This window comes from Toxotes jaculatrix, chromosome 19 (assembly GCF_017976425.1).
Source record: "Toxotes jaculatrix isolate fToxJac2 chromosome 19, fToxJac2.pri, whole genome shotgun sequence".
NCBI classification, from domain to species: Eukaryota; Metazoa; Chordata; class Actinopteri; family Toxotidae; genus Toxotes; species Toxotes jaculatrix.
This window is the reverse complement of record NC_054412.1, coordinates 19,993,676-20,020,232: the sequence shown is the minus strand read 5'-3', so window position 1 is coordinate 20,020,232 and position 26,557 is coordinate 19,993,676. Positions and strand designations below refer to the sequence as shown.

Sequence of the window (26,557 nt, the reverse complement as noted above, 5' to 3'; positions counted from 1 at the left end):
GCTCCACACTGGCCATGGCCTCATCCGAGCTGGAGTCCCACTCAGACAGATGCAGCTACCTGCTAAACACACACAGACAATTACATGTTTAAATGTAGAAACACTGAGCAATGTTGACTTACATGCTTTCTCTTACCCTCTGATGATCCTCTGGAGCAGCTCATCCTTCCTGCAGAGAAGGCACATGCATACACACACACGCAGGCTTTGGATATTAAACCTGGAATTTTAGAAAATCAGCAACACTTCAAGGTGCAGCTGAGGGCCCTCACTGGCCATGGCCTCATCCACACTGCTGAACACACACCCTAAACCGACCCCGGGGCCATCCACGACAACAACTACCCACAATCAAGCCCGACAACACGACACACGCAACTCAACCCATGCTGCCAACACCATCTGCTCACAGGTTTCCACATACATGCACAGTTGTGTCCGGATCACAACTGCATATATGCTTCCACAGACCGACAACACCGACGGAACGGCCCAGCAATAGCAAACGCGCGCTCCAAATCTAAGCAGGCCCGAGTGCCTTCGACACACCGAATCCATCCACAACTAAACCGTGCCAACACTTGGCCAGTCCCAAACTCCAAAGCGACTATACTGGTTACAAAGTCCATCTCAACCGAGCTAAAGACACAAGCCTGCACCTCCAACACTCAGAAAACACACACACACGCGTAAGTGTAGAGCCGATGAGCGAAGCCAAGCGCGGTGCTTTCTCCCAAATGGTCTCGGCTGCTCCGCTGGATCCCTTCGTCCGTCCTGCGGAAACACACACACATAATCAAACATGTTAGCCTCTGGTCACAAATCAACTCAAGCTCTGCGTTTTAAACGTTCCGCGTGGGCCTTACCTGCCTCCACGTCCGCCATTTTTCCTCTGGTTTGCTCCGGACACGTGAGCCGCCTGTCTCGGCCTCACGCCGAAAGTTCCAGCTCCGCTAGGCCTGAATCGTCTCTCTGCTCTCAGTCACAGCTTTGACTGTACACTGGAAAGTACAATAACAAATAACCCGTTAAACATGAACACACAGGCTTCCTCTGTCCACAGGTAACGAGTTCAGTTCGCTCCACTTACCAGAAAAAGAGCTTGGACAAAGCACAGCGTTACCGAGGCGGGATGCCTCTCGGGAGACTTGAGCTAGCGTCTCCCCGCACCTGCAAAAAAAATTCTGCCCTGCTATTGGCTGAGCCCTTTCCTCTCCGGTCACGTGGGTTTGATTAGCGCATGGGCAACAGGTGCGACTGATTTTTGGCGCGGCTCAAACTGGACTCTGATTGGACAGAACCAATGGGTTAAATGGTAGGAGGGACGTGCGGTGACTGCCCTCATAAAGCAGCAGGTGTTTGAAATGATCACAAATTGCCAGGGGTTCACTTTCAGTCTGACTCCATGGCTTCATTCATTAAACACTCAATCAGAATCAGTTTTATTGACCAGATTTATGCATACACACAAGGAATCTGACTTGGGTTTTCCTTTGCTCTCAGGCACTACAGAACAACAACACAACCAACAGAAAAACTGCTTTTTTCCATAAATACCAATAGTGCAATGGGTTAGTCTGAATCTGGATAATGCAAACTATATATGTCACATAAGGTGTTCAAAAGCAAACAAAGTCAACCAGTGAATCTGCTGTCAATTGTCTTCCAACATGGTCATTATAACCATGATACAATATGAAGTTTACCAAAAGTTCCCTACTTCAAACGGGCCACAGTGAATTTCTTTCAAAGGTGTGTGTCACCTGTGGCCTTCCCAGTAAAGAAATAATAAAAGAGGCAACACAACAGAGTTTATTTGGACTTTTACACACATAATAAAGAGTTGAAAACAAATTAAAGCTCATTAAAAAACATCAAACATAGGTGACAAGAAGGGCCACGAACACAGAAAGTGAACCTTCCCAACAGAATGTAACTGACATAAGATAAGATAGCACTTTATTGATCCTACAGTAGGGAAATTCATTTGTTAGGGAGCTCACAAGCACAAACAGGTGCGCATGCGATTCAAGTATAAGGAACAATGTGCAAAAAGATAGCATTTACAATCTAAAGAAAAAAGGAAAGTTACAAAAAACCAGTACACAAAATACAAAAACAGTAAAAACTAGTAAAAACTGGCAAATTTACATGATGGTGGAGGGGTGAAGAGTAGGATCCTGTGGGAGAGAGGAAAAAAGATTATATATATATATATACACACATAGACAGGCATATATATACACATATACACATATAAATATACAGGAACCAGGCTACCTTCTTCTTCTTCTTCCTCCTGGCCGCTGGATTCTACCGTTCGCCCAAACGCAAGATGATTATAAATAAAGAACAGTAGGTGGCGACAATCCTGCAGCCGGTAGCAAGCAGCAGGTCTCCATTAAATAAAAGTAGAAGAAAACAATGACAACATCCGGTGTGTGGGCACGAGAAAACGGTCCTTTTTCCGTTTCTGCTTTTTCGTGATTTTGGATTTTGTTACGCTAAGTAGAGAAAGAAAATCTAAGTCATTTTTAAATTTCGAGGACTCCCTTAAGACCCATAAAAAAGTAAAATGCCTCGTATTTCAATTTTGTCTTTTGTATTTTAAAACGAAAATGCAACAATCAAAAATCAAATAAGCAGTCTTAATATCGGCGTTTGAAGGAAAATTCAAATACCAAAAGATACATGGACCCCTCCCCTTTCCCATCTCTTTTTCTTTAAATACTGCACGTGAAAAAGACCAAACTTTTAATCATTTAAAAAATAAACATAAACAAAGCCAGGCATAATTGGATGTAAAACATTTATTTAATAGAAATGAAACTGTGAAAAAAAAAAAAAAAAGAGAGACAGAGAAGGTTTTGAGTGCGAGTTTGTACAAAAAAAAAAATGTGTCAATGAGATTATAAAACAGTGGTGGACCGTAAAATGCATTAACATCAAATATGTCTGTCATACTGTGAAAATAAATCTAAAGTCATGGATACACTGTAGATTCCTCAGGATGGTGACATCTCATCACATTCTCATATAAATGACAGATTTCTGTTTCAGGTTATTTCTTCCATTATTCAATTTGGATAATTTAATTTGGTCATTTTCTTAGATCAGGGACAATTTCACGTTTAAAAAAAAAAAAAAAAATTAAAAAGACATCAACACATTAAAGACAGGAAACAAGATTCTGTGAAACCAATGACAATAGTGGTTATGAGACTTTTTGGTCAGTGCTGTATTGGGGATAGTAGTAACGGTGTTGACAGAAGTGTTATGCTGCTGGGCAGGTCCCGACGCTGACGGCTCCACTGACCAGAATGGCTTTGCTGAAGCTCACTTGGCTGTTATTGATGGTCAGGTTCCTCATGCAGCCCGTGTAGGCCTTTCTGGTGGGAATGCTCTCTGGTAGGAAAAGATCTGACAGGAGGGAGAGAGCGTCAGCAAGATTTTAGAACGGTGTGTGGTGTTGGTGTTACAGGAAGGAAAATCAGGGGGAAGCTGCGTTCCTGACTCACCTGGAGCTCCGCCGATGAACACTGGCTTTCCAGGGTAAGTGGAGCTGGTGTTCAGAGGTCCCACCACATGGTTGACCTCAGAGTCCACATCCAGCTGGACAACGTTGGCGTCCCGGATCACTAAGATCAACCAGAACAGAGTCAAAACCAGTTTCTACACTGAAACCAAAGCACTGTGACTCACTGTGTTTTTACTTCTTTATCCCAGTGGTGTAAAGACTAATACTAAAGACTGATATGAAAATTCTCACCAGTGATTCTGTGCCAGTTACCAGCACACAGACCCTGTCTTGGAGACACCTTCGTGAAGAACTCATGTGTCCCATCGTTTACAAGAACCACCACCTGGAAACACACAACAAAATCGTGTCTGTGATTTTGAACAGAAGAAGCATTTCTATTTTGTTCAACATAATCAGACCATGATATGTGTGTGTAGCTTCTCTGGGTGACTGTGCAAATGACTTACTGCTCCCTGATGGGTGTACATCGTTATAAAGCCCTCTGCTGTGCGCACGTGCATCAGCACGCCAGATGCCACACGGGGGCGCACCTCCATCACCAGCTCAAACCTCAGCCCCAGGTCAAAAGATTCATCTGAGGGAGGGAAGAGGGAACATGAAATTACTTGACTCGTTCAGAGACTGCAGCTCAAGCTTTCACCTTGCCCCCCTATTCTCCACTCTCTCCCCCTCAGCAGAGACATAGTTTCACCACAGCTGCACTGTTCCCTTACCCAACCTCACACACTCCCCCCCACACATGGGATGGTGAAAGACCAGAGGGGTTTGTGAGTGTTCCAAAAGAAAATTGAATAAGCCATGAAATATAACAGATGCTCAGTTTACTTCTAAACTTAATGCAGTGTTACTCTTTGGGAGTTAGACTGCACAAAATCAACACTTTGCAAACTTAAGATTTAATCATAATGTTTAGTTCCTTGGTTTCAGATTGGAGTTATAGTAAAAACATGCCTGAGCCTTTTATTTTCCATCAAAAACCAAAAAACAAACAAAACCTAAAAACATACCAAGCACAACGTATCCTCCTTTCTCTGAGAAGTACGTTCCCGCCTCAGAGTGTCCCTCAAAGCAAGGAGTGACCCCAAACGTCTCTGCCACAGAGGACAGCCACTGTCCATCGAGCTGAAGGTTCTTCAAACAGCCGGTAAAGCTGTATGCAGAGTTTCTCTGAAGGGAAGTGAAAGGAAATGTATATCAGAGGTATGAATACACAGGAAGAAGGAAATTAAAGTGAGACGATGTAACATCTGAAAGGAAAAATAACCCTTTCTCCCTCTTACAATGGAAAAGCTGAATTCAGAAGAAATAAAATTCACCTTGCTCAGTTGAATACACTCAGAGGTTTTGTTCCTATAGCCTGACTCGGGCTAGTATGACCAGTAGTTACAGTGGCTAATGTTAGCAAACTCCAGCTAGATATGGCCGTGCGACTGACACTGATTTTATGACTCTGCTTTTGCAAATGTTCATTTTAACGTTTACCAGTAACTGCCATTAGTGGCCACAGTGGCTGCTGTGTTTGCATCTTGTAGCTTATCAGCATTTTTATATTAACAATGGGATTGTCAGAGGGACTATACCCCCAGTGTTGGAAAGTAACTAAGTACATTTACTCTAGTGCTGTACTGAGGTGCAATTTTGAGTCACTTGTACTTTACTTGAGCATTTTAATTTTATGCTACTTTATACTTTTACTATTGCTTAGCATATAGAATCAGTTAAACTAGTTCCACTGCAGCTGACTACAACGTTAACATGTTTCTACATGTTATACTAAGGCAGCTGGATTTGCTTGAGGTTCTGGACTTCTTCAGCTCTAAATGACTGAAGAAGCATTTCAGGACTGTGCTCTAAAGGCTTTTTTTTTCCGATCTTGAATGCAGGATTTCTACTTGCAGCTGAGTATTTTTACTGTGTGATATTGGTACATTTACTTATTAATATATATATATATATATATATATATATATATACACCCATACCTGAATATTCCTCTCGGCTCTCCCTGGAGGAACTCCTCCGACACAGAGGGAGTCGACATGCCAGGAGACGTTGCTTCTCCGAACCCTGTCCTCCAGCACTGTGAGCCCATCAATTATTATCCGCCCCATACTCCCATCACGGATAAAAATAACCTTCAGCAGGTGAAGACAGACGGTTGTCACTGTACATATAGTTGACACATAACTAAACATGCACCTGCCGATGCATGCATGCACAACTGACAGATGGAATAAGCTCATGAACTTACATTGTGCCATGCGCCATCATTGTATTTCTCCTCAGTCTTGATTCTGACTCTCTGGTCTGCTACATTGAAGGTGTATATCAGCTTCCCGTGAGCCAGGAAGAGAGCCATGAAGTTGTCCTCTTGGGCATCAGATAAATAAAAGATGAGACCAAAGGATGAGTGGGTCTTCAGAGACAAGGAGAAGTGGGACCTGTGAGGTGGAAGGCACATTCAGTCATGCGTGCAGACAAAAGGAAACACTTGGAGGAGTACGTGTAGAGTGAGTATGACCTTGAGGTTACTCCTCTGTCAGATGTACCTCTCAGAAATGGAGTCTGGGAGATCTGTGTAGTGCTGTCGGCTGTTGGCAATGCCACCGTAGTGGAAGGCTTTGTGAGTTGCTCTAGGACTCGAGGAGAGGTAGCAGGGCTCGATGTTCGGCTCTGATGGCTCCTGGTCGTCACTCCTCAGTTCCATCAGGCCTAGAGGCAGGCTGGATTTATCCCTGGCAACCTTTGAGGGCGTTTACATGAGTGAGGCTCAAATGATTTCAATCTACTTAAAAACACATCCCCCAAAAGCCAGTGTTTCACCGAAGGCCCTCTTTCATTTTTACCTTCTGTGACTGGCCATGTTTGGCTCTGGAAGTGTTCTCCCTGTTCCTTAACAGCAGAGTGACAGGGGGGCGCTGGACTGGACAGTCCTGCAGGGAGGCCTGAACCTTCTCTGTGTACCGCTGGAAGTCCTCAGGCTCAATGTCCCGATCTTGTCTAAAGACACACAGAAGAAGTGTGTGTGGCTGTTTGTGCAAAAAGTTACTGGGGGGGTGGGGGGGGGGGCACTCGGAGGGGGTCTCGCCCAGGGAGTAATTCAATGTAGAACATCCACTGGTGGAGAGAGAGTGCAAGAGTACACAAAGATGCTCCTCATGTCTCCATAGCAACAAATTCCACATCCTTAACCACACAGTTTTCTTTGCGAGTGTCTTCTTCTTCCCTTCAAAATCTGTCAAATCCTCACTTAAATCTCTGCCTGTTACAGACAGGAGACAAAGGACAATCCAGCCCACAACAAAAACTATAATAAATCAGTTCCATCCAGTCATACTCTATACTGTGGTTTACCTGTTAATGTAGGCGTAGCTGATGCAGCCTGTGAAGTTCTTGATGCTGCTGCTCGGAGACCCTCCATAGTAGAACGTCTTTACAGCTGGGCCTGATGAGGATCTTGTGACCGATGACGTCCGATTCTTCTCCTGCTTGTCTTTGTCGTCCACCCACAGAGAATACCTGAGGTGAACCGTTAAACCCGTCACTGGTTTAGTATTTAGTGCTTATCTTTACGGTGGTAAACTCGCAGTAACATCCGATAATGTCATAGTGGTAATGCAGTTTCCTGGATCTGGATGTGGCGATCTCAAAATGGGCGAAAAACACAGGTGCTAACAGGATTCTGCAGCTGCTGAGTTAAATTTACTTACTTCTGATTGTTCACTGAGGCCACTAAGAAGTGCGTCCTTCCATCACTGTACTGTTTCTTGTGTGATTTGACTCTTGTGCCTCTGGAGTTCAGCACCACAGCCCCGTTCTCCAGGGAGATGCTGAACTCATCAGACTGAAGACGAGAAAATATAAATATTATGGTTAAATTATTATTATAACGTACAGTTGTCACAATACGAAAATCGAATGATCACAATGGACGTGCGGGTACCTCTTCACTGTGGTAGAACAGAAGTCCGCTGGGCTGCACCGTTCTGAAGTTGAGTCCTCCCTCGAAGCTGTCGAAGGGTGAAAGCTTTGCTGTGGATCCCAGGAAGCCTGCTCCGTTGAAATAGGCTTTACGGGACATCTGTGGGATAGTGTACATAGCATTGATTTGAAAGGGGCGGGCGTACAACAAGTGCGTTATCGGTGTGTGACCGTGTGTGAAGTGTTGCACTTACAAAGGACTCCTCGGGGCAGCCACTGCTGATGCCAATGGTTCCAGGCTCCTCCAGCAGGTTGAAGTCTTTTTTCTGGAACTGGAAGCCTTTGACGCAGCCTTTCAGGCCGATCGTATCAGACAGCTCTGGCCTGTCGGGATACATGCAGACTTCAGACTTTCAAAAAAATGAAATCAGTTTCTCTCTATTGCCATTTTAGGTATATAAAGAGTAATGTTAGCACCAGAGAAACATACTGCACGCTGAATTTAGTGTCAACTCACCTGGATTTGAGGATGTTCGAGGGAGCCCCACCAATGTAGATATCTGAGAAGGGCAGTGTGGTTTTTGTATTCTCCATGGATTTAACATGGCTTTTGTCCACCAGTAAGATCATCTTCTTGGACTGATGGTAGATGACTGATACCTGCGGCAAACAGCCCAACACCCACGGTTACAGCAACACGTTCAACTCATTCACCTGTCGACGCTGAATTTTACTCAGCCAACTAAATTAGGAGTGTGAAATGTACCTCATGGTATCGCGCGTCGTTTATCTGCAGCTTCGGTACGTTGTTCTCCAAAAGTTTTGGCCCGTCGCTGAAGTTAAAGTCATACATGAGGCGCAGGAAGCCGTTCTTTAATTCTAAAAGGAAATAATTATCCTGTAAAGAAGAGAATAAATCACATAAGCATTTACCTCAGTGGATAAAAATGCTTCCAGACTCATTTTTATTATATCTTTCACGACATGAAAGAAATGTGATATGATGCAAACTGCTGTAAAGAGAAATGGGTGAGGGTTACAGAGTTTTTTCCACTTACCCCGCTGACCATGAGGAAAAGGACACCGTTGTTTGCGATTGTCCGTACCGCAATGTCAAATCTTGTGACGACACCGAATTTGCCCCTCCTCTCAATGTTTTCGATGAGTGCGTAGCCCGTTCCATCAAACAGGTAGCTGGCGATGCGACTCTGCGAGAACGCCAACTTATACCTGAGAGACAAAAGGGCGAAACGTGATTGAGTACGTTAAACAACAAGCAGCTTGTGTGAGAAATTCAGAGAACTGGATGAGTCAGCATTCTCAGTTCAGACACCATTCCATCTGGGATCATGCGTCAGCACGAAAAAAAGACCATCAAATGGACTGAAGGCTAAATTACCATTGAGCCCTAAAAGCCTCAAGTTTACTGAACATCAGTTGTGACCCTGAACTGCCAGTCTGTAGGTGAGGTAATCCAGCGATGCACATATGTACCTGGGGCAGGGTGATGACCTAATCACATCCATTTTGTGAGTCTCCTTGAAATTGTATAGACTGATCACATCGTTGTTGATCGAGGCCAACTCTATGCAGCCCACGAAAGGAGCAAGGCTCAGAGGAGGTGGAAGCTAGGTTGAAAACCATGAAACACAGACACATTTAGTCATTTAGAAAAAAAAAACAGATGATTAAATAAGGATTTGTTTGCAATAAGGACCTTTATAAAATGCATTACCCTGACATCTGGTGGGACACCACCCACGAAGAACACTAGATCCTTGGGATCAGTGTCAAACAGGGAGTCAGAGCCCGGAGCCTCGCCTTTCTGGATGAACTTCTGCTCGTCTGTGGAGCTCTGACTGGGGATGGTCAGGAAGACCTTTCCATGTCTGCCCAGCCTACAAGTAGAAAGCAGGAAGAAGCATGAGTGACAAAAATCCTTTTACCACCATCTGGCTGTGAGAGAGACGTAACATATGGAGCAAGATGGACTTCATGTCTGTATTGTTATGTATTGTTGTCAGAGCTGATTTGTACTGTAAAAGAAATAAAGGAGGACCGATTTCTCACAGTGTTACACATTTAAAAAATGTCTGGGTAAAGCAAAGTGCTCCAGGACTTAGACAGATCCCAGCTGACAAGTGTTTCTAAATCTCATGAACAGACATTACCTCTCTACTTTAACATAGTTGAAGACTGCAGGCCATTGGCTGACAGGCTTCGAACCCAGCGGGATCTCAACATCTTCGCCCCCGAGCTTGTACACAAACACCAGGTTGTCATTCTTGATCGCCAGACCCATGTAGTCTTTCTTACCCTGAAGCCAAAAAAAAAAAAAACATCAGAGAACAGCAGAGTGATTTGACAGTTCATTTTCCCATCATGCCCTTTGTCCGGTCACTTAACAACAGTTTAACCACTGTGGTATGATTTTCCTACAGGAAAATGTTATATTAGCTTAAAATGCATGTGGTTTTAAAAAAAAAGCATCAACATCCTTCATTTGTGCCAGTCACACTCATGCTGAGGCTAATGATCCACACTGGAAAGCTGTAGCATATATTACAGTGCAGCGAAATCACCAAGGTGAAATATTGTTAAAGAGAACACAGAGGCCTCACTCTTTCTGTGACACCCCCCCACCGCCACCCCAGTGGGCAGGGGCTAACGGTATTTATGTAAATGAGCCCCAGCTTTGAAGGCATACACATGCACTATTGTCAGAGGCGTCTCTTGGAGACCTTTTTGAATGGGGCAACTGTGCACTTTCAAAGGCTGTTATTCCTGCTCCCATGATCCCAACTAGCTATTCATGTCCACAGGCTGCTCCCCACACTTTATCTTTGCCCCCCGGCCTCCGGGAGCAAAGTCTGTGAAGTTTTAGCAGCAGATCTGGGCCACATACCCACACAAGTGCAGCTGTTTCCCACAACTGCATTAACTTGATGTAATGGCTCCCATCTGTATCTGCTTAACATTCTTCCTGGTAATAGTTTTATTTTACAGCAAATGGGTAGAGTCCTCACGTTTCGGTCTCCCAAGTACAGGATGAACCGGTCCTCTATGGGATCCTTGTCAGGGTCCACTCTCACGAACAAGCTGATGGATGTCGCCGTCTTCAGTTCCTCCAGGTTACTGTGAGGATGAACCTCCACCGAGGACTGGCCGTTGAACTTCATGGACACTTGGACCTGGGATAGAAAACAAAATCAGAATGACTGAGAGCTAATGGCGAGCTCAACAGAGCATGATCGTTATAGTGTCTGGTGGCAGGGGAAGTGATATCTCTCCTTACATTTCAGAAGAGCTTTCTGTCCCATCAAAGGTCTAATCTGTCTGTTTATGATCATCTTGGAATGTCTGCCCTCTTGTGGTCACAGTAAGCTATTGTCTCTGGAAGCTAGGCTGACTTCCAGCTGTTGCATGGAATATTTCTGTCATGTTTGTGGGCGTGTCCCTGTTGACAGGGGCTGGGGCTTGTCAAGCAGAGCAGAGCAGAGCAGAGCAGCATTTTTGGACATTTGCACATGGACATTGTGGATAATCCTGGGATCTTTTCCGTGTGACTAACTATGAGATAACTACAGACAAATGTGCCTGAATGCATTCAATAAAGGTGCATTCAAGATCTGCATACTGAGGCAGGAAAATCAGCCAGTTAATGATAGATATTTTGAAGATTACCATGGGAGTGATTTTTAGATATTTATTTCTCTATACTGCACATTTGATATGTTTACGGTCAGTTCAAAGGAATAATCCTAATCCCTCCTGAGTCAGGAAGGAGAACTGAAAGGTGAAGATGTCCAGGCAGAGTGCAGGAAGATGCAGGAGAGAGACTTTCAGCACAGGCAGGGCCCTGTGCAGCAGGAAATGAAGCCATTAACTCACTTTCTTGGCCACGCTCCTGGCCTGGGCTATGAGCTCTCTGATCCTCATGATGTTTGTGGTCACGTTGTTGACAGGCTTCTTCTCCTCGACCACCTTCAGCTTGTCCAGCAGCTCGGGAACGAGCACATTCAAGTTCTCCACTGCAAAGCAGATCCAGCGAAAAGGAAAACAAGAATTTAAACGGGATGAATGGTCAAAGCATTTGAGGATCGTTGAAATATCAAAAGATACATGCGTTGCCCTGGATCTCATACCAGCTTCGCCGGCGGAGGAAATGGCCTGTTCATATGCATCTGTGGAGTATTCGCCTTCTTTCATGTTGGTGTCCCATTCTTCAACCTTGTGTTTTATGGGGGTGATGGTTTGAAGGACCTCTGCTGAGCGATTGAGAGTCCCCTCAGCCACCCCCAGGGTGAACTCCAGACGCTGTGGTGTTCTGTCTGGAAACGGATGCAGAGGATGAGAAAGAGCTAATTCTAATGGAGTACGTCACAGTTCTAGGTTTGTGCATCCACTGAACCGTCTCTGAAGTGGACACACAGAAATTGCTTCTTTAAAATATCTTCTTACCTGCTTGAATTCCACTGATGTCCTGCACTATTTCTGCCAGCTTTTTGGTGTTTTTGTCCAAGGTCTCTTTGGTCTCCGCGATGTAGTTTAGCGCGTCAGCCACCTCAGTTTCAATCTCTATGACAGAAAAAAATGCAGTAAAGATTAGATACTATACATGTTAACAAGTAATGTAATCACTAAGATCTAGTTCTGTGAAGAAACCGCTTTTCCTTACCAATTTGTTCGGAACGTAATGAAACAGATTCCTTGAACACGTTGCCGCTCTGTGTTACCAGGTACCCGAGCTGTGTGTTGATCCCAGTGACAGCCTAAAGCACGGAGCACATAAGGTGAAACCTGTTATTCTATGAGAATTGAATTAAAGCAAACACATGACTTACAGCACAATGATGTAACATACATCTTCAGCTCTTTGGGATAAGTTGAAGGTGGTGAGAGAGGTGATGTTTGCATCGTCGATGTATTTCACTATGTTGCTGTAGACGTTGGCGGCGCTTATGGCTCTCTGCACGAAGCCATTGGCATCGCTCGCTCTCAGATCCCTGGAGGAGACAGGATGCTAGATGTTACAGTCTGATTTAATGGATCGAAGGACTAACTGTGATTTGAAAGTGATCTCAGCACTGTGGAGATTTCCACAGTCAGGGTAGAGTTCAACTCCGAGGGCTGTCTCACTCCTCCAGTGCGTTGGCCTGTCTCTCCAGCTCCTCAGCGTGCGTGTCTGCCCTCTGAACCAGATCTCTGTCAGCCAGCGAGAGACGCTCCGTCTTCTCTATCAGCTTTTGGCTGGCGCCGTCGATCGCAGCGTGGTACTCGGTCACATTCTGCGAGCACAGATGCACATGTGCCGACACACACAACGCACAGGACAGCTTTAGAATCTGAGCACCATTATACAACAGGGATACAAGATATTTTTTTCCAGTTCCACCTTTGAAACCACTTGGTAAAACCCCCGTGGATCCAGAGAAATCACATTAAAGTAGGCCTCACCTGCACCATAGCATCCACCTCAGCCACAGTCCTCTCTATGTCAGAGGTGAGGCCTCTGCCTTCTTCCAGTGTGCCATTGATAGCAGCATGCTCCTCTTCCATCCTCTGCTGCTTCGCCTGGGGGCACAGGGAAATTATACTTGGTCAACTTAGCACTTTAAGCTTTAGAGCTTGCCCCTATTTTTAATCCTTTATGACATAGGAGACAGAACAGACAGGTATGACATGAGAAGTAGACTCAAAGTGGACATTGCAACTGCATACATAGTGTCTCTATGTATTATCTCCCCATTGTGGGACTAATAAAGGTGTATCTTATCTTGTCTTAAAATGTCTAGGGCTACCAAGATACCCTCAAACACTATCTTTAAAGGGACAGTTTGTTGTTTGGGCAAATACTTCTTTTTTTGGCTTGTAGAGAGTTTAAAGAGAAGACTGACGCTACCCTGATGTCAGAGCTGGGACGTGATTAGCTTAGCTTAGCACAAACACTAGAAACAAAGGGAAAAAGCTAGCCTTGCTCTATCCAATGCTCAAAAATACACCTACAAACACAGTGCACAGATTAAATGGGAGTTTATCATGGACCATGGCTGCCTCACACCCCCTAAGATACTGAGCTTCTGTGATTTATAATATCAGCATACATACTGTAGAGTGAGCAGGTTCACCTAGCTGGTGTGTGGATGTTGGAGATGAAAGCTGACACTACCCACACTACCCCCATCTTTTGTTTGACCGCTGCATGACTCAGTATGGCACGATGCTGAGAGGGTTTGATTGGCTGTGGTAACTCAGCAGTGTGTGTGCTCGCTGTGTCCGCAGCTGGTGTCGACCGGTCTGCGCCGAGGCTAGGAAGAGCCCCCAGATTAGGAGAGGCTCTGTGTTTGGTTAGCATACCATCCATGGCATTGATTTACAGCAGAGACCCTGATCATGGAGATTTCCACCTCTGATAACACACACACACACAGACACACAGCGTCCGGCAGCAGCTGTTCTACTGGGCAGCAGACCCATAATGTCAACCAGAGCATGGCAACAACAAGAACTGAATCACAACTTCCTGGATCCAAATTCCAAACCACACATGATTTTACACAGTTGTAAATCAACAAATCCAGGAACATGAGATTAAAATACAGCATGTCACTGCAGGGAACTATTGTTTCTGCAGGTTTTAACCCATTTTTTTAAAACTCATGTGTGTTTACATCACTGGGAACCATTTTCCAAAGCAGATGTTTAGACATTTAATGTGTTTCCTACCTGGCAGGCAGCCAGTGGATAGACACATACTGTAGGTCACAGTGAGCATAATGTCTCAATTTCAAGATTTTACATCTAAACTGATATAAATCAATCCATAGTACTGTAATACTTTATTTCATTTTTACTATCTTTTTTTCCACATTCAATAAAACTGAAAGCAGACATGATAAATACTGTGATGGATTATCTACATTAAAGGTCATTTTAAATCTCATGCGGATTTTTCCACAATAATAAAATGAATGAAAACAAATGGAAAACAGTTGGAAAAGCACATGAACAGCCTGAAACCACATGCTTTGGAAAACAGCCGCGAATCAGCAGTGATTTATAGCGTAAACATTTTAATAAGGTACAGTTATGCTATACTGTACATTCACAGAGACAGAGATGGAGCGACATTAGCATTCATTTGGGGTTTGGCCAAATAAATCTCTCTCTTTTCTCTCTCCACATCCAGGAAAACGCGCATGTGCCTCTACGACATAGAGAAAGATTGTAAGATGGACACTAATGCGGTGTTTATACCTTGATATATGAAGGGAGGTATATGATAAATCCTCCTGGGTAAATACCACATTATCTGCATGTTTCCATCACTATACCTCCGCTCATCTGCCTCTCATGTGTACTGTATAATGCTTGCTGAGCAGTCTAAATGCCTGCCAGTGTTTTGGTTTTCTATATAAGTGCCGAGAGATGATGAGATGAATCTGTTCTGCACAGTAATACTTTAGTGTTTTGGCTGTGGGTTGCATCATGGGAAAATAAAGCCATGTTTCTGTGTGTGTAGGCGATGGATATAATCATGGGAAAAAATCTGCATTGTAGGATTGCTCGCCCCCCTGTGTGGGCCTCCTCCTGGCGTAACACGCCAAAGCTCCCACAGATGGTTTTGTGTTTCTGTTCTCGGTACTTAAATATCACGATAATGGACGTCGCTGACATGCCAGGCAAACTACAACCAGATCTCCCTCCACGCTGCATTCGGCAACTGCAGAACAGACTGTGCCCTCAAAGGCCAGGCACCTCTGTTTGATTGAGTATAACCCAACATTGTTTGAAACACTGTGAGAGGAGATAAAGCAGACAGCACTTAGAGGAGGAACTCCATGTCAGCACACTTAGTCACAGCAGGGAGCGAAGGACGGCGAGCACTTCAGCGGGACTGTATCCTAATGAATTCATAGTGACAAACACAGAATGAGAAGGGAGTGTTGGGGGAGAGATGAGAGAGAGGGGAGCGGCACTCAGTGAGAGTGCCCCCAAAGAGGAGGGGGGGGGGGGGGTGCATGGGAAATCACCTCATTCCTCTGGAATTTGAGGAGGCTGGCTCGGTTCTTGTTCTCGGTCTCCTGGACGGTGCTGGCTGCTTTCTGGAGAAAGCCCTGAGCGGCTGACAGCATGGTGGAGAAGCGGGATAGAACCTCCCTGACCGGTGGGAGGCGACCGTCTGTGTTCACCAGCTTCTTCTCCAGCTGACGGATCCGCCTCAGCACTGGAAACACGAACCATTACTTCATCATCATTAGCATTACATGTAAGTGACTCACGACTTGCTACGACGGCTATCTCTGTTACACTGTTGCTGAGTGAAAATCAAAATGGGGTTTGACACAGTATCTAAATATGTACTGTGTCTCTGCGTGTGTATTCACATGTACGTGTGCATTCAAATAGAGGTCACGTAACACCGCAATGCTCTTTCCTTTTTCCTGCAACTTTTCCTGAAACTGATATAACCATGTTTCCTTTAGAACTGGGTTTGCATATCTTTCCATGGATGGCTTGATTGGTTAATACCCAGATACCCACAAAGCTCACAACATTCCCTTCAGCCTCTGTTGTACTTTATTTTTAGTTCAAATGTTAACATTCTAACACACTAAACCACTAAACTAAAGTGGTAACAGTAGTAAATGAACATTCCCTGCTTAACATCATCATGTTAACAGTTTTATTGTAAGCAGAACAGTTTGCTGATGTTAGCATTTAAAGCTGCCATCTATCACTTGCTGTTCCCACTGCTCTATTAAGGCTCAATGTGCTGTAATTTCAGCAGCATTTCCTTTTCTCTCGTTCATTCACGCAGCCAACTGGACAAATGTATCTTTTGCTGGGCTGTTTTTGGCGTTTCCTTCTGGCGTTCAAACTGAAGAAAAAAAACATGGCAGCTGTTCTGGATTTTTTTTTTTCATTAGAAATAAAACAAACTTGCTCATATCAGCACTATCAGAAGGGGCTTGCTGCTACAGTCTAACTAAAATGACCAAACATAGATGGATACTGCTGAAAAAATGTGAGTTTGCTCAATAATCTACTTGCTGTATAAACCACTTTCTAGCAAAAGTATCAAAGGCTCACTTTGATCTATAGTTGAAAGTCATAAATCTGGTCTCCTCACATGCACATAGTTTACTAAAACACGTGCAGGCTGTTAGTACTTGTGTATGTTTTATGAGCTGTATGTTCTCACAGTCGTGGGCCTCGGTTGACTCGTCAGTGGCGATGGGCTCCTGCGGGGACAGGTCCAGTTCCCTCATCCTGGCCACCATTCCCTGGGCCATCTCCGTGTTCCGTTTGACCACCTCCGGGTCCACATCCAGGTGAACACTGTACAGCTCCCAGTCATGGATCATCTCTGCACACACATACATTAACACACATGGTCACGAGGCACTGAAAATATAAAACAGTCTGTTGTAGGTAAGCAGAAGTGTTTGATACCTTCGATTTGAATGTTGAGATGAGTGAGGTTTGTGCTGAGCTGTTCAGCCAGGGTAAAGGTCTCCAGCGTGTCGTTATCCAGCCTGTTCCCCAAAGCCTCCATCACACTCTCCTGAAAACCACCACACAATCTACACAATGAGCCCACTGCCTTCTAAAGACAGAGTAAAATTAGAATAACTGGAAGTCAAAAATAACTCAGATCAAACTCTGTGTTAAGAAAAGATTTCATCAATTACAGCACTTGATGTATTTCTAGGTTAAAAACCGTGAACTTAAACTTCTTAAGCCTTCCAGGGATTTCTTCAATGGTAAATGCAAATAAATGAATAAGACTTTGCTGACCGATAATCCCAGCTGTCTGATGTCCTCCACCACAGTGGCTGTGGCCTCCTCCAGCTCCCCGGCCTGTGCCCTCATTGCAGATGACTTGTTTCTCCAGCCTTGAAATTGAGTCTGGAAGCAAAGCAATTCAATTCATGTATCGGGCTGCATTTAAAACAATTAGCAACGGTGAGGCATATTTAAATGAAAAAGAGAAAAATATCTGGTGCTGCTGTTAGTTTGACTGCTAGCTAGCTAGTTATTAACTGTGTCTGTCTGGTATTTGGTGCTTGGTAGGTGGCATCTGGTTGGTTTGTCAGAGATTTTCCTCTGAAAACAGCTGTTGCTGATGAGAGTGAGAAGCAAAACTGTAAAGCTGCTGGACATAACACCAAAACAATGTGCTAAAAGAAGCTAAAAAGCACCACAGAGCAGCTGTTTTTTTTTTCTGTTTTTGCTACAAACAACCTTTATCACAACACAAAGTCATATGATCAATAATCTCTGTAAGAATATTGATTAGTGCAGCTTTATTGTTTTTTCTTTTCATGTTCTTTTATTCCCACAGCATTTGTGTGCATGTACCTGCAGTCGATGAGCTGTGTAGTTGTAGTATTTGAGCCTGTCGTTAGCAGCAGCCCCTGTGGAAATGTTCAACACGCCAACCTTCAGCTGGTCCAGTGTTTTGTTGGACTGCCGCAAGTCCCCGATCAGATGCCAAATGCACTCATCACAACCTAACATCAAGAAATATGAATTAAAAACACTTTCAAACACACGAGACAAACAGCCTTTTGCTCTCTGCTGAGGTTGTGAACTCTTGCTTACTGATGTTGCACAGGTTGACTGTTGCAGCCTCTGGTAGGCAATCTCCTGTGTGCATATCACAGTGGCCACTCTCACAGTCGCACTCTATGAAAAAAAAAAACAGATCCAGATGCATTTCATCATACAGAACAAGACAGGAAGTTCTGTCCATTAGTTTAAATTCTTGATCATCCAGGAAAAGGGCCAGTGAGGTTATCAAATATATATGAAGACCCACAGATGGTATCTTGGCTTCAGGCCTGCACATCTGTCTTATGGCCTCTCTTGTGTGGGACTGATGGTTTTAGCAGCTGTGTGTGTATATAGATTTGGGCTGCACGGTGATGTCATGCAGCTCTCCACAGAGAGTCTCCGGCCACAGGGTCACAGCTCTCTGCAGATGCTTCTCTGACATCATGAGCACTACTATGGTGGTGGGTGTGGGAATGTGAACCCTCAGTGCAGCTTTCCTCTCTGGGAAAGCGTTACACGCATTGAATGTTTCCACAAATGGTCTGGGGGGGGGGGGGGGGGGTTTATTCGAAAAGAGTAGCAGAACATTTGACATGTCATGTGACTGACAGATGACTTACTCTGGCAGCCGGAGGGGCTATAGTCCCAGTAACCTGGGAGGCAGCGCTCGCAGTAACGACCTCCGGCCCCCGGGCGGCACGGACAGCTGTGGGTGAGAGGATGGCAGGTGGAGCGGAGGGAAGCTGGCCCGCATTCACACCTCCGACAGCCCTGACAGCTGGAGAAACCTGAGTAGCCCTCCTAGATGACATGAACGAGAAACACTGCTAGATCCCAGCATCTGCTTGTTTAAGTTCATTTAAGATCATTTAAAGGATGATTCCGGTCTATGACAGATTGGGTCTTATTTCATCCACCTTGTTCTTTTTTTTTTTCGTGTAAAACTCTCCAAATGCTGACACTTCAGCTGACCTTTTCAAATGACAGTTCAACTACTTTCAGCTCTTTATACTGCAAATTACATGCGGTCATCAATGCTTGCATTTCAACTGACACTGTTTCCAGAACATGTGCTATAACTACCTCAAGCCCTTCAACTTAAATCTCAACTGCTTTGCTTCAGCTTTTACTGACACTTCAACTGCTTTGACCCATTACATGCTAGCTGACATTTCGACTGCTTTCAGTTTTTGTTTTTCACATGACAGTCAGCTCCTTTCGTACCTTTTAAATGAGAGTTCAGCTGTTTTCAGTCAGTACACTTCAACAATCAGTTCAACTGTTTTCAGCACTTCATATGAAGCAGCCAGTCTGATGCTCTGACTGCGTTCCTTGCCCTGTAGTACTAGGGTCTAAGGGTAACGAGGTTTCTCTCACCTCACACTGGTCACAGAGTCGTCCAGTGACACCTGGTTTGCAGTGGCACACTCCTGTCCTGTCGTCGCATGAAGAGGTGCCACATTTATTGCACAAGCACTCTGGGGACAGACACAGGACATGTGCGGTGATGAGGACATTAGAGGTCAAATGATGTCACAAGCATGGTTATTTTCGGACTGGTAGGGCCTCGGAAAGCATACGGTAATCCTTGGTCCTGAATGGTCACCTTGTCTTGTTTTTCCCCGTGAACACCATTCGGATCACATACAGAACGCAATGTACAAAACCGCTATAAATAACTCTACCTTTTCATTTATGTATAATGACTTTGGTACAGCTCACCTGATAAAGAATTAAATACAGATTTGTTCAGGTTTCATTAAACTTTAAGGACCAACAATATCTCCACTAAAGCACAACCTTTTTACATCCTGACCCTTTCATGTACGGATCAAACATCTCTTGAATGAAGATTAAAGATGTAGGAGTTCACTCCTTGCCCCCCCCCCCCCCTCCCCACCTCTGCAGTTCTTGGCACTGATGGCGTCGCCGTAGAAACCCGGGGCACACCTTTCGCAGTTGGCACCGGCCGTGTTGCCCCAGCAGTGCTGGCAGTGGCCTGTCACGTTGTGGCACTCGTCGAAGATCAGGTTGGGGTCTGAGTTGCCGTTACACTCGCACCTCTTACAGGAACTACCAATCACCGTGGGGTTGCCAAAGTAACCTGGAGCACACCTGGATGGGGGCAGTACATCGATATCAATGTACACGTGTTGTCAAGCTGTTCCTCACTTTTCTTGTGTTTTACTTATTTGCAGCCTTTTTTTGTAAATGTTATGTGCTGACAACATGATGAAGATCTTTTCTTCATCATGTTGGATTGATATAACTTCTTGATTGCTGGGAGTCTTGTGAGCACTGACCTCTCGCAGAAGTGTCCAGCGTAGCCCTCTTGGCACTTGCAGCGCAGACTGGAATCCCCTCTGTCACCCACTCTGTCACAGTGCACAGCGAAGCTGGCCGGACACACGGGGGGGGGGGGGGGTATTCAGGGATTACACAACACTTGCCAACGCACAACAGCCTTGTGGCTGCAGAAACAAGAATAAGGCAGGCTTACTTGTTGGAGGGGACAGAGAGGGGACAGGCACAAGGTAGGCAGGTGTGGCGTCCGTCCAGCCTGGGTTCCAACACGTAACCGTCCTCACACATTTCACAGAAATCACCTGTGCTGTGATCCCTGCAGTTCTGAAAGAGAAACATTAAACTCAGGGCAGCCTACTTCACACCATATTAAAGCAGTGTTAGGTAGTTTGTTAACACATGATAAGCAGCACGGAAAACTTACTCTACAAATGCCGGTGATGTCGTCACAGTAGTCAGCGTGGCCTTTACAGTTACACGGCAGGCAAAGGTTTTGCTCACTAAGGAACGATCCCTTCGCACACACCTGCAGTGGGGACAGAAATGTACAAGCTTACTGAAGAATAAAAACAGTAAAACACCAGCAGATGAAGTGCTTCCTTCCGCAGCCTCCAGATTTTGATATAAGTTAATAATTTGACACAAAAAGAAAGCATGAGACCAGGTTGCAAAGAGTTCATCTTGTGGTGAGCATGAGCTCAGGATACCATGTAAATATACCCATCTGAATTTCATATTTCTAGTGTACAAGTGTAAATATTCATGATGTCAAATGGAGGGTAGACTGACCCACTGACTAATCCGCATCACCATCATTAGATTCACACTGTGGCAAAAAAATACTGCAGTGGCTAAAGAGAATCAAGTAAATTATTCAGTGACTAACAGAGATAACATGTGCCAGGAAATGAGCTGGCTTATTTTGAAATTGAATGAGTCCATATTTGGACAAAAGTCAAATGGTTCAGGAGGTCGTCCAGGTCCAAAACATCAACTGTGTACCTCACAGCACATGAAGAAGAAAAAATTAGGGAAACCTCATGGAAGAGGCAATTCAAGAATTGGATCTCTTATCCTGGAGCAGAAAACTGAAACCAGATATTCATGATCAAAGTGAGTATCCACCCAAAAGCCACCTAATACCATATTTCCAATACAAACTTCAGCCAAGTGTGCCTCACCTAAATGTTTTCTAAACTTATTTCTAAACTCTTATTCTTCAACCCTTGACATTGCAAATCTCACTCAAAGGTATGAATAACAAAGATTCCTTTGCAAAAAAGCATGGGTAGGATATTGAACAGGCCCACCACACCCAGGCCAAGGGGCCCAAAGGGTCAGGGGGCACCTTAAGCCAGAGCCAGAGACTGTAATTTATTTTTTGTTATAGCTCCGTTGTGCATATAGGCTAAAGTATTACAATTACTAAGTTACTCAGGTAACTTAATAAAAGAGATTTCATGCGTTTGACTGTCTGTTGTCCACCTGTGCCTAAAAGGCACTGTAGCTGGCAGGACAGTAGTTACAGGAAACGTGTAATATCCCTGATAATACTGACAATTAGATGTTTGTTTGCAGTTGGACTTTGATGTTATACATTCATTTTAAGCAATGGCCAAAGTGTCTGAGGCAAAAAGGTCTGATTTCTTAAAACCTGCACAGGGTGAGTAGTGAGGACACAGCTCCCTCCCATTTACAGAATGTCTGCATCCTGTCTGATGTTTGTTCACCACGGTTTCTCAGGATGGTGTGATGTCAGCGTTCACAGCCGTATCCCACGCACACACACACACATCCGCTATTTACTACATTTGTGGGGACGTGTCATAGAGACGATGCATTCCCTAGCCCCTAACCCTAACCTAACCTGAAACCTAAACCTAAACTCAACCCTTACCCTAACCCTAAGCTAAACTTAATTCCAACCTGAACCTGAACCTGAACCTTAAAACCAAATATTAAGCCTCAAACAGATATTTAAACCTGTGGGGTTCAGCAGAAAGCTCACAAGCATAGTGGACTCCCCACAAATATCATAAAACAGACCAGCACACACACACACACCCTTGAACATCTCTGAATATTTGAAGCAGCACTATTCAACGAGGCAGACAAGTGTACAATAGCACTTTGTCTGCAGCAGTCTGTAAAATCTCCATGCTTTGACCTTCTTGTTCCAGTCAGTCAACTGGACATTGATGCTGTTGCGTCCAGAACAGCCAGAGGATGGAACAAATTCCCAGACATACAGCACTCTGTGCCTAGGCTACATGTGATTCATAATTTCCTTTGATTTATTCACAGATGGGCTGTGAGACAAAGACGCGCCTCTGCAGCCGGATAATGTGAAACATCCTGCGAACAGCAGCACGATTCTTCCTGCAGATCCTTTTCCTGTGGTTTTCCCTGACCCACAGTGCACATGCACCGATACAAGACCTATCCATCTGCACCGTTTACACACTCAATGTGTCAACCTTCCATGTAAACGCATCCTGAAAGTGCAACTAATGGTTGCAAATGGTTTCAGTGCTCACAGAAAAAAAAAAAGACAGAGCTTTGGCCCCAAATGGTCGTCCGAGCAATCAGGAGTAAGAAAACACAAGTTTATGGGAAAACCACAGCGTCCCAGTGCTGTTTACCATTTGTAAAGCCACTTAAGAGAGTTCTGAAATGGTTCAGACCTCGCTGACAGTTGGTGATGGGTCAAACAGCTGTAGTGTGTATACACAGGGGAGTGCAGGACAGGGAGTTTAGGGTTGGAGGGAGATGGAGCAGATGGTGTAGAGGTAGAACGTGGACCCTTCAGACTTCTCTCAAATGAGAGGAATGCATCTCAAATATACAACCCAGCAGCTTGTAGAGTAACATTTTCCTGTTACCGGTCAAAGCTAGTGACTAGCTGGTGAACACAGTGGAGCATTTAGCAGCTAAAGAGGCAGATATTTTTTAGGAGTTGGTGGAGACCAAAAACAGACTAAAAGTAGTGAATATTGCATATTATATTAGTCAGGTATCCAAGAAATGTGTGGTAATGTTGTAATAAAACCTAAATATTACTGGCACCCAACAGCACTGTTTGTCCATTTTCCCTTATTTAATCATTCAGTTAAAGGTGAAACAAACTACTTTTTTTGTGTTAGCTACCTTTTAATGCCGGACAGAAAGAAAGCAAACACACGTAGCTCCCCAAATCTTCTTCTATTACTTTAAGGCTCATTTCTCTGACACTGGATCTGAAAATTGAATAGGATTCTCAAACACGGTGGTGATCAATTCATCCCTCTTTCATTTCCTTCACTGCAGAAATGAAAACAGCTGACATCTGTACCCTCCTGCCAACTGCGAGCACTCTCAGTAATGCGAACTATTTCTGTGGCCCTCGAGCTGTACCCACTGCCGAGGAGAACAAAGATGACATTCAAACATGTCATTTAGTCTCTCACAGTTTTCATGTGAAGCTGCCTGTTCCAACGATTCGCTCTCTTTTCTGCCCTGACAGATTTATCAGTGTACTTCCTGTGCGTTGACTGAGCGCTGATATGACTGACCTTTGGGCTCCATCTCTGCGATAAAGAGCCGAACAAACGGAGCTCGTATCAAGCACAAAAAACAGGATTTGGCTCCACAGATGAGTGATGCCCAAAGTCAACACACTCTCTGGTCATGCGGCTTCAAAACTGTGCAGCCATGCCCCCTCTTTGGAGCATGTACGGGGGCCTGGGAAACCTCTATGACAGACAGTGGGATCTTGAGAATGTTGTTTTATAAAGACAGCTTCTAACCGTGAATGGTCCTGTCTTGTTTTCTGTGTTATTATATACATCTGCCCTGACTCTCGTCAGAGTAGGGAGAATTAAGCGGATTAAATGTTAAAGCTTGGAGGTTGAATCTCATTTCCGCTTTGTTTCCCAAGTGGAGCTGGCTGCTGTACTCATACTGACACTGAAGAAGGGTTCAGATGCTGGATTTAGTCACGCTAACTCCTTCAAATACCCTCAGTATGGGACAGATCCTGGGTCATGAGAATCTCATCCTAATGCTAATAACTGTGCACAGACAGTCTGGCTGCAGGGATGAGGCCTACTCTCAGGGGACCCTGAACTCAGAAGGCTGAGACATCAACAAATAAACAGGAGCATCAAAAAAAAAAAAAACGCACTGGTTTACTGGTTGCCAAGATTGGGGGGGGGGGGGGGGGGGGGGGGGGGGGGAGTTGCACACCTCCACATTCTCTTAGACATTTTTTGACCTACAAAAAAAATTTCCCAGGGTCTTTCTTTGTCTTCTGAGAAGAGTCAAGATGAGTAAATACTGTGGCTCCTTACATCTTTTTTTTGTCAAGAATTATGGCTCTTCAGTGCATTTCTGTGGAGCCAGTGGACACAAATCAACCACAAAAGCATCCGCAGCATCCACATAATGATAGTCACAGTGTAAAAGGACATTTCTGTAAAAGGATAAAGTTGTAGTTAATCTACGGTCTGACATCTATGTTCTGTTTATCTGCAGCTACAGGCAGTTAGCACATACACGGATGTGCAGACTACATCAGCTGTACCAGAAAGGCTGTTAACCAATCAAATGCACTAATTCGTTCCTTCTACATTGCACAGTAGGGTAAAGGTTAGAGAAAACTTGTGGTGACGGTTAATAAAAACCTAAAAGTCAAGTGCAGGTCTGGGACAGGACGTAAACTCCTGTCTCCCTCGTGAAAGATGCCCTACACACCCATCTACCACCACAAACCTCCACATCCTTACCTTCCACCCTGCTACACTAATACTTCTTTAATCAGTTTGCAGTTTTCACCATAAACAGCAGCACAAAAGGGTTTGATGGGTTTGAAATTCTTACAGATTATAACTAGAACACAAGAGATATTGTCTGCACATGTTGGTCTCTGAACGTCTACTCCACTGGTGCCATACTATGCCAAGGGAACATTGGTCTGTGTGCCAGCAGTCCTGTATGGCTTCTCATGCCCTTACTGTCTATTGTGCTCGTTCTCTGCCTCTGTCTTTACTTCTCTCTGGGGTGTTGCTTAACATTTGGCAGCTGGTTTCCATTAGGAAACTGTCAGGGAGGGGGCATGACAGTGGTGGAGACAATAACTCAGAGTCCATCTGAGCTTTAGCCTTGGGGTACCTCTGATGACACAAACAAACACACACACACACACTGAGTGAACACAAAGCAGGACCATTGTAAAGTCCAGACAGAGTCAAGTCACCAAGTGACTGGACAGACACGAGCCTTCAGAGGAGAGAGCTCCTGACAGCCAAACCTAATCACTCCCAAAACACTCACAAATAATCCTTTACAGTTTTCGCCTTAATGTTTCTGTACATGATCATCAGCCTCATTACTGACATGTACAGTAGGTTAAAAAAAAAAAAAAGTAAACATCTGAGCATGCACAGTGTGCCAGCCAAAAAGAGATAAAACCAAATCTGTCTTACCCTCAGCACCGACTGTTGCTGTTCCCCAAGCCTGGCTGCAGAAGCTGGATAGGCAGTCCCTGAGAGGATGCAGAGAAGGCAGAAGCAGGACAGAGAATTAGCAGCCATATTTGTGTGTTTGCCCAGTGGAGCACTGATCCCTCCTCTCTGTCTCTGTCTCTGTCAGTGTCTCCTGGCTGTAGGAAAGTCTCCGGGCAGCTCCTCTTGCTCGGCTGCAACCGTTGGCTTAACTTTTCTGCTGCTCCGACCTCCAGATGTAGCACTGCTCCTAGTCTCCAGCCCGAGCCCGAGTCCTGTAAAACAAACTTGTGTGGACTTCCTCCCTTTCTCTCCCCTCCCTCCCTGCCCTGATTCCTCTCCCCTAGCGGACTTGCCTCTCCCCTGAGCCCTGTGCCTAAATCAGTAACAGATGGGAAGGCTGGAAACTGAGGGAAAGAGTGAGAGGGGGAGAGAAAAGAGAGAGCGAATGACAAGAGAGTCAAATGAGCAACAGAGGGCTTCTGTCTCTTGAGCAGAAGGCAGGCTCAAGGCAGACAGTGCACACATCCAAACAGCACCCCCACCCTCCCACACCCCGACTGGCAGTGTCACACTGAGCGTTAGCTCCTCGTCTCCATTTGCAGGTCTGTGGCACCCTTTCACCTTGGGCTCAAAGGCAACACCCCTTCCTCTGCTATCCCCCCTCCTCTCTTCGGCCAGGGTGGGCAAAGGGTTTAAAGCGTCAACACTCAGTCGGAGCTCTGCAGGCAGAAAAGAAACAGCTGTTCTG

The 26,557-nt window shown here is 44.8% G+C and overlaps 1 protein-coding gene and 1 long non-coding RNA gene across 3 annotated transcripts; one reads left to right on the top strand and one right to left on the bottom strand.

Moving 5' to 3' along the window:
* Positions 1-2,802: 2,802 nt before the first annotated feature.
* lama4 (laminin, alpha 4) lies at positions 2,803-26,288 on the bottom strand. 2 transcript variants are annotated; one of them, XM_041064852.1, is made up of 40 exons: positions 25,789-26,282; positions 20,751-20,852; positions 20,523-20,650; positions 20,326-20,418; positions 19,923-20,137; positions 19,400-19,500; positions 18,643-18,823; positions 18,071-18,154; positions 17,828-17,979; positions 17,264-17,374; positions 16,919-17,030; positions 16,668-16,832; positions 15,496-15,689; positions 12,920-13,036; positions 12,602-12,750; positions 12,327-12,468; positions 12,141-12,234; positions 11,924-12,040; positions 11,608-11,793; positions 11,354-11,493; positions 10,489-10,653; positions 9,634-9,779; positions 9,198-9,360; positions 8,957-9,090; positions 8,521-8,692; positions 8,229-8,360; positions 7,980-8,122; positions 7,717-7,846; positions 7,485-7,622; positions 7,252-7,385; positions 6,896-7,060; positions 6,388-6,541; positions 6,091-6,284; positions 5,793-5,982; positions 5,524-5,676; positions 4,549-4,708; positions 3,988-4,115; positions 3,770-3,863; positions 3,519-3,638; positions 2,803-3,420 (listed from the first exon to the last, which is right to left on the bottom strand). In XM_041064852.1, the coding sequence occupies exons 1-40, from the start codon at positions 25,894-25,896 to the stop codon at positions 3,275-3,277; spliced, it is 5,652 nt and encodes a 1,883-aa protein (XP_040920786.1). In that variant the 5' UTR covers positions 25,897-26,282; the 3' UTR covers positions 2,803-3,274. The 2 variants fall into 2 exon arrangements, with proteins under 2 accessions (XP_040920786.1, XP_040920787.1); XM_041064853.1 differs by lacking the exons at positions 2,803-3,420; positions 3,519-3,638; positions 3,770-3,863; ... (1 more) ...; positions 4,549-4,708; positions 5,524-5,676 and having other exon boundaries at positions 5,862-5,982; positions 6,063-6,284; positions 25,789-26,288.
* LOC121199874 lies at positions 15,627-23,261 on the top strand. The gene is made up of 3 exons (XR_005896474.1): positions 15,627-15,731; positions 16,670-16,797; positions 22,631-23,261. It is a non-coding gene; the product is annotated as an uncharacterized LOC121199874 (long non-coding RNA).
* Positions 26,289-26,557: the final 269 nt, after the last annotated feature.

What these genes read in the sequence shown, in the direction of transcription:
- lama4 (XM_041064852.1), bottom strand. Translation starts at nt 25,896, where the DNA reads ATGGCTGCTAATTCTCTGTCCTGCTTCTGCCTTCTCTGCATCCTCTCA. An exon ending in GACTCTGTGACCAGTGTGAG is followed by an intron (nt 18,824 to 19,399) that starts GTGAGAGAAACC and finishes CATGTCATCTAG; the next exon opens with GAGGGCTACTCAGGTTTCTC. An exon ending in AACATGGCCAGTCACAGAAG is followed by an intron (nt 6,285 to 6,387) that starts GTAAAAATGAAA and finishes ACGCCCTCAAAG; the next exon opens with GTTGCCAGGGATAAATCCAG.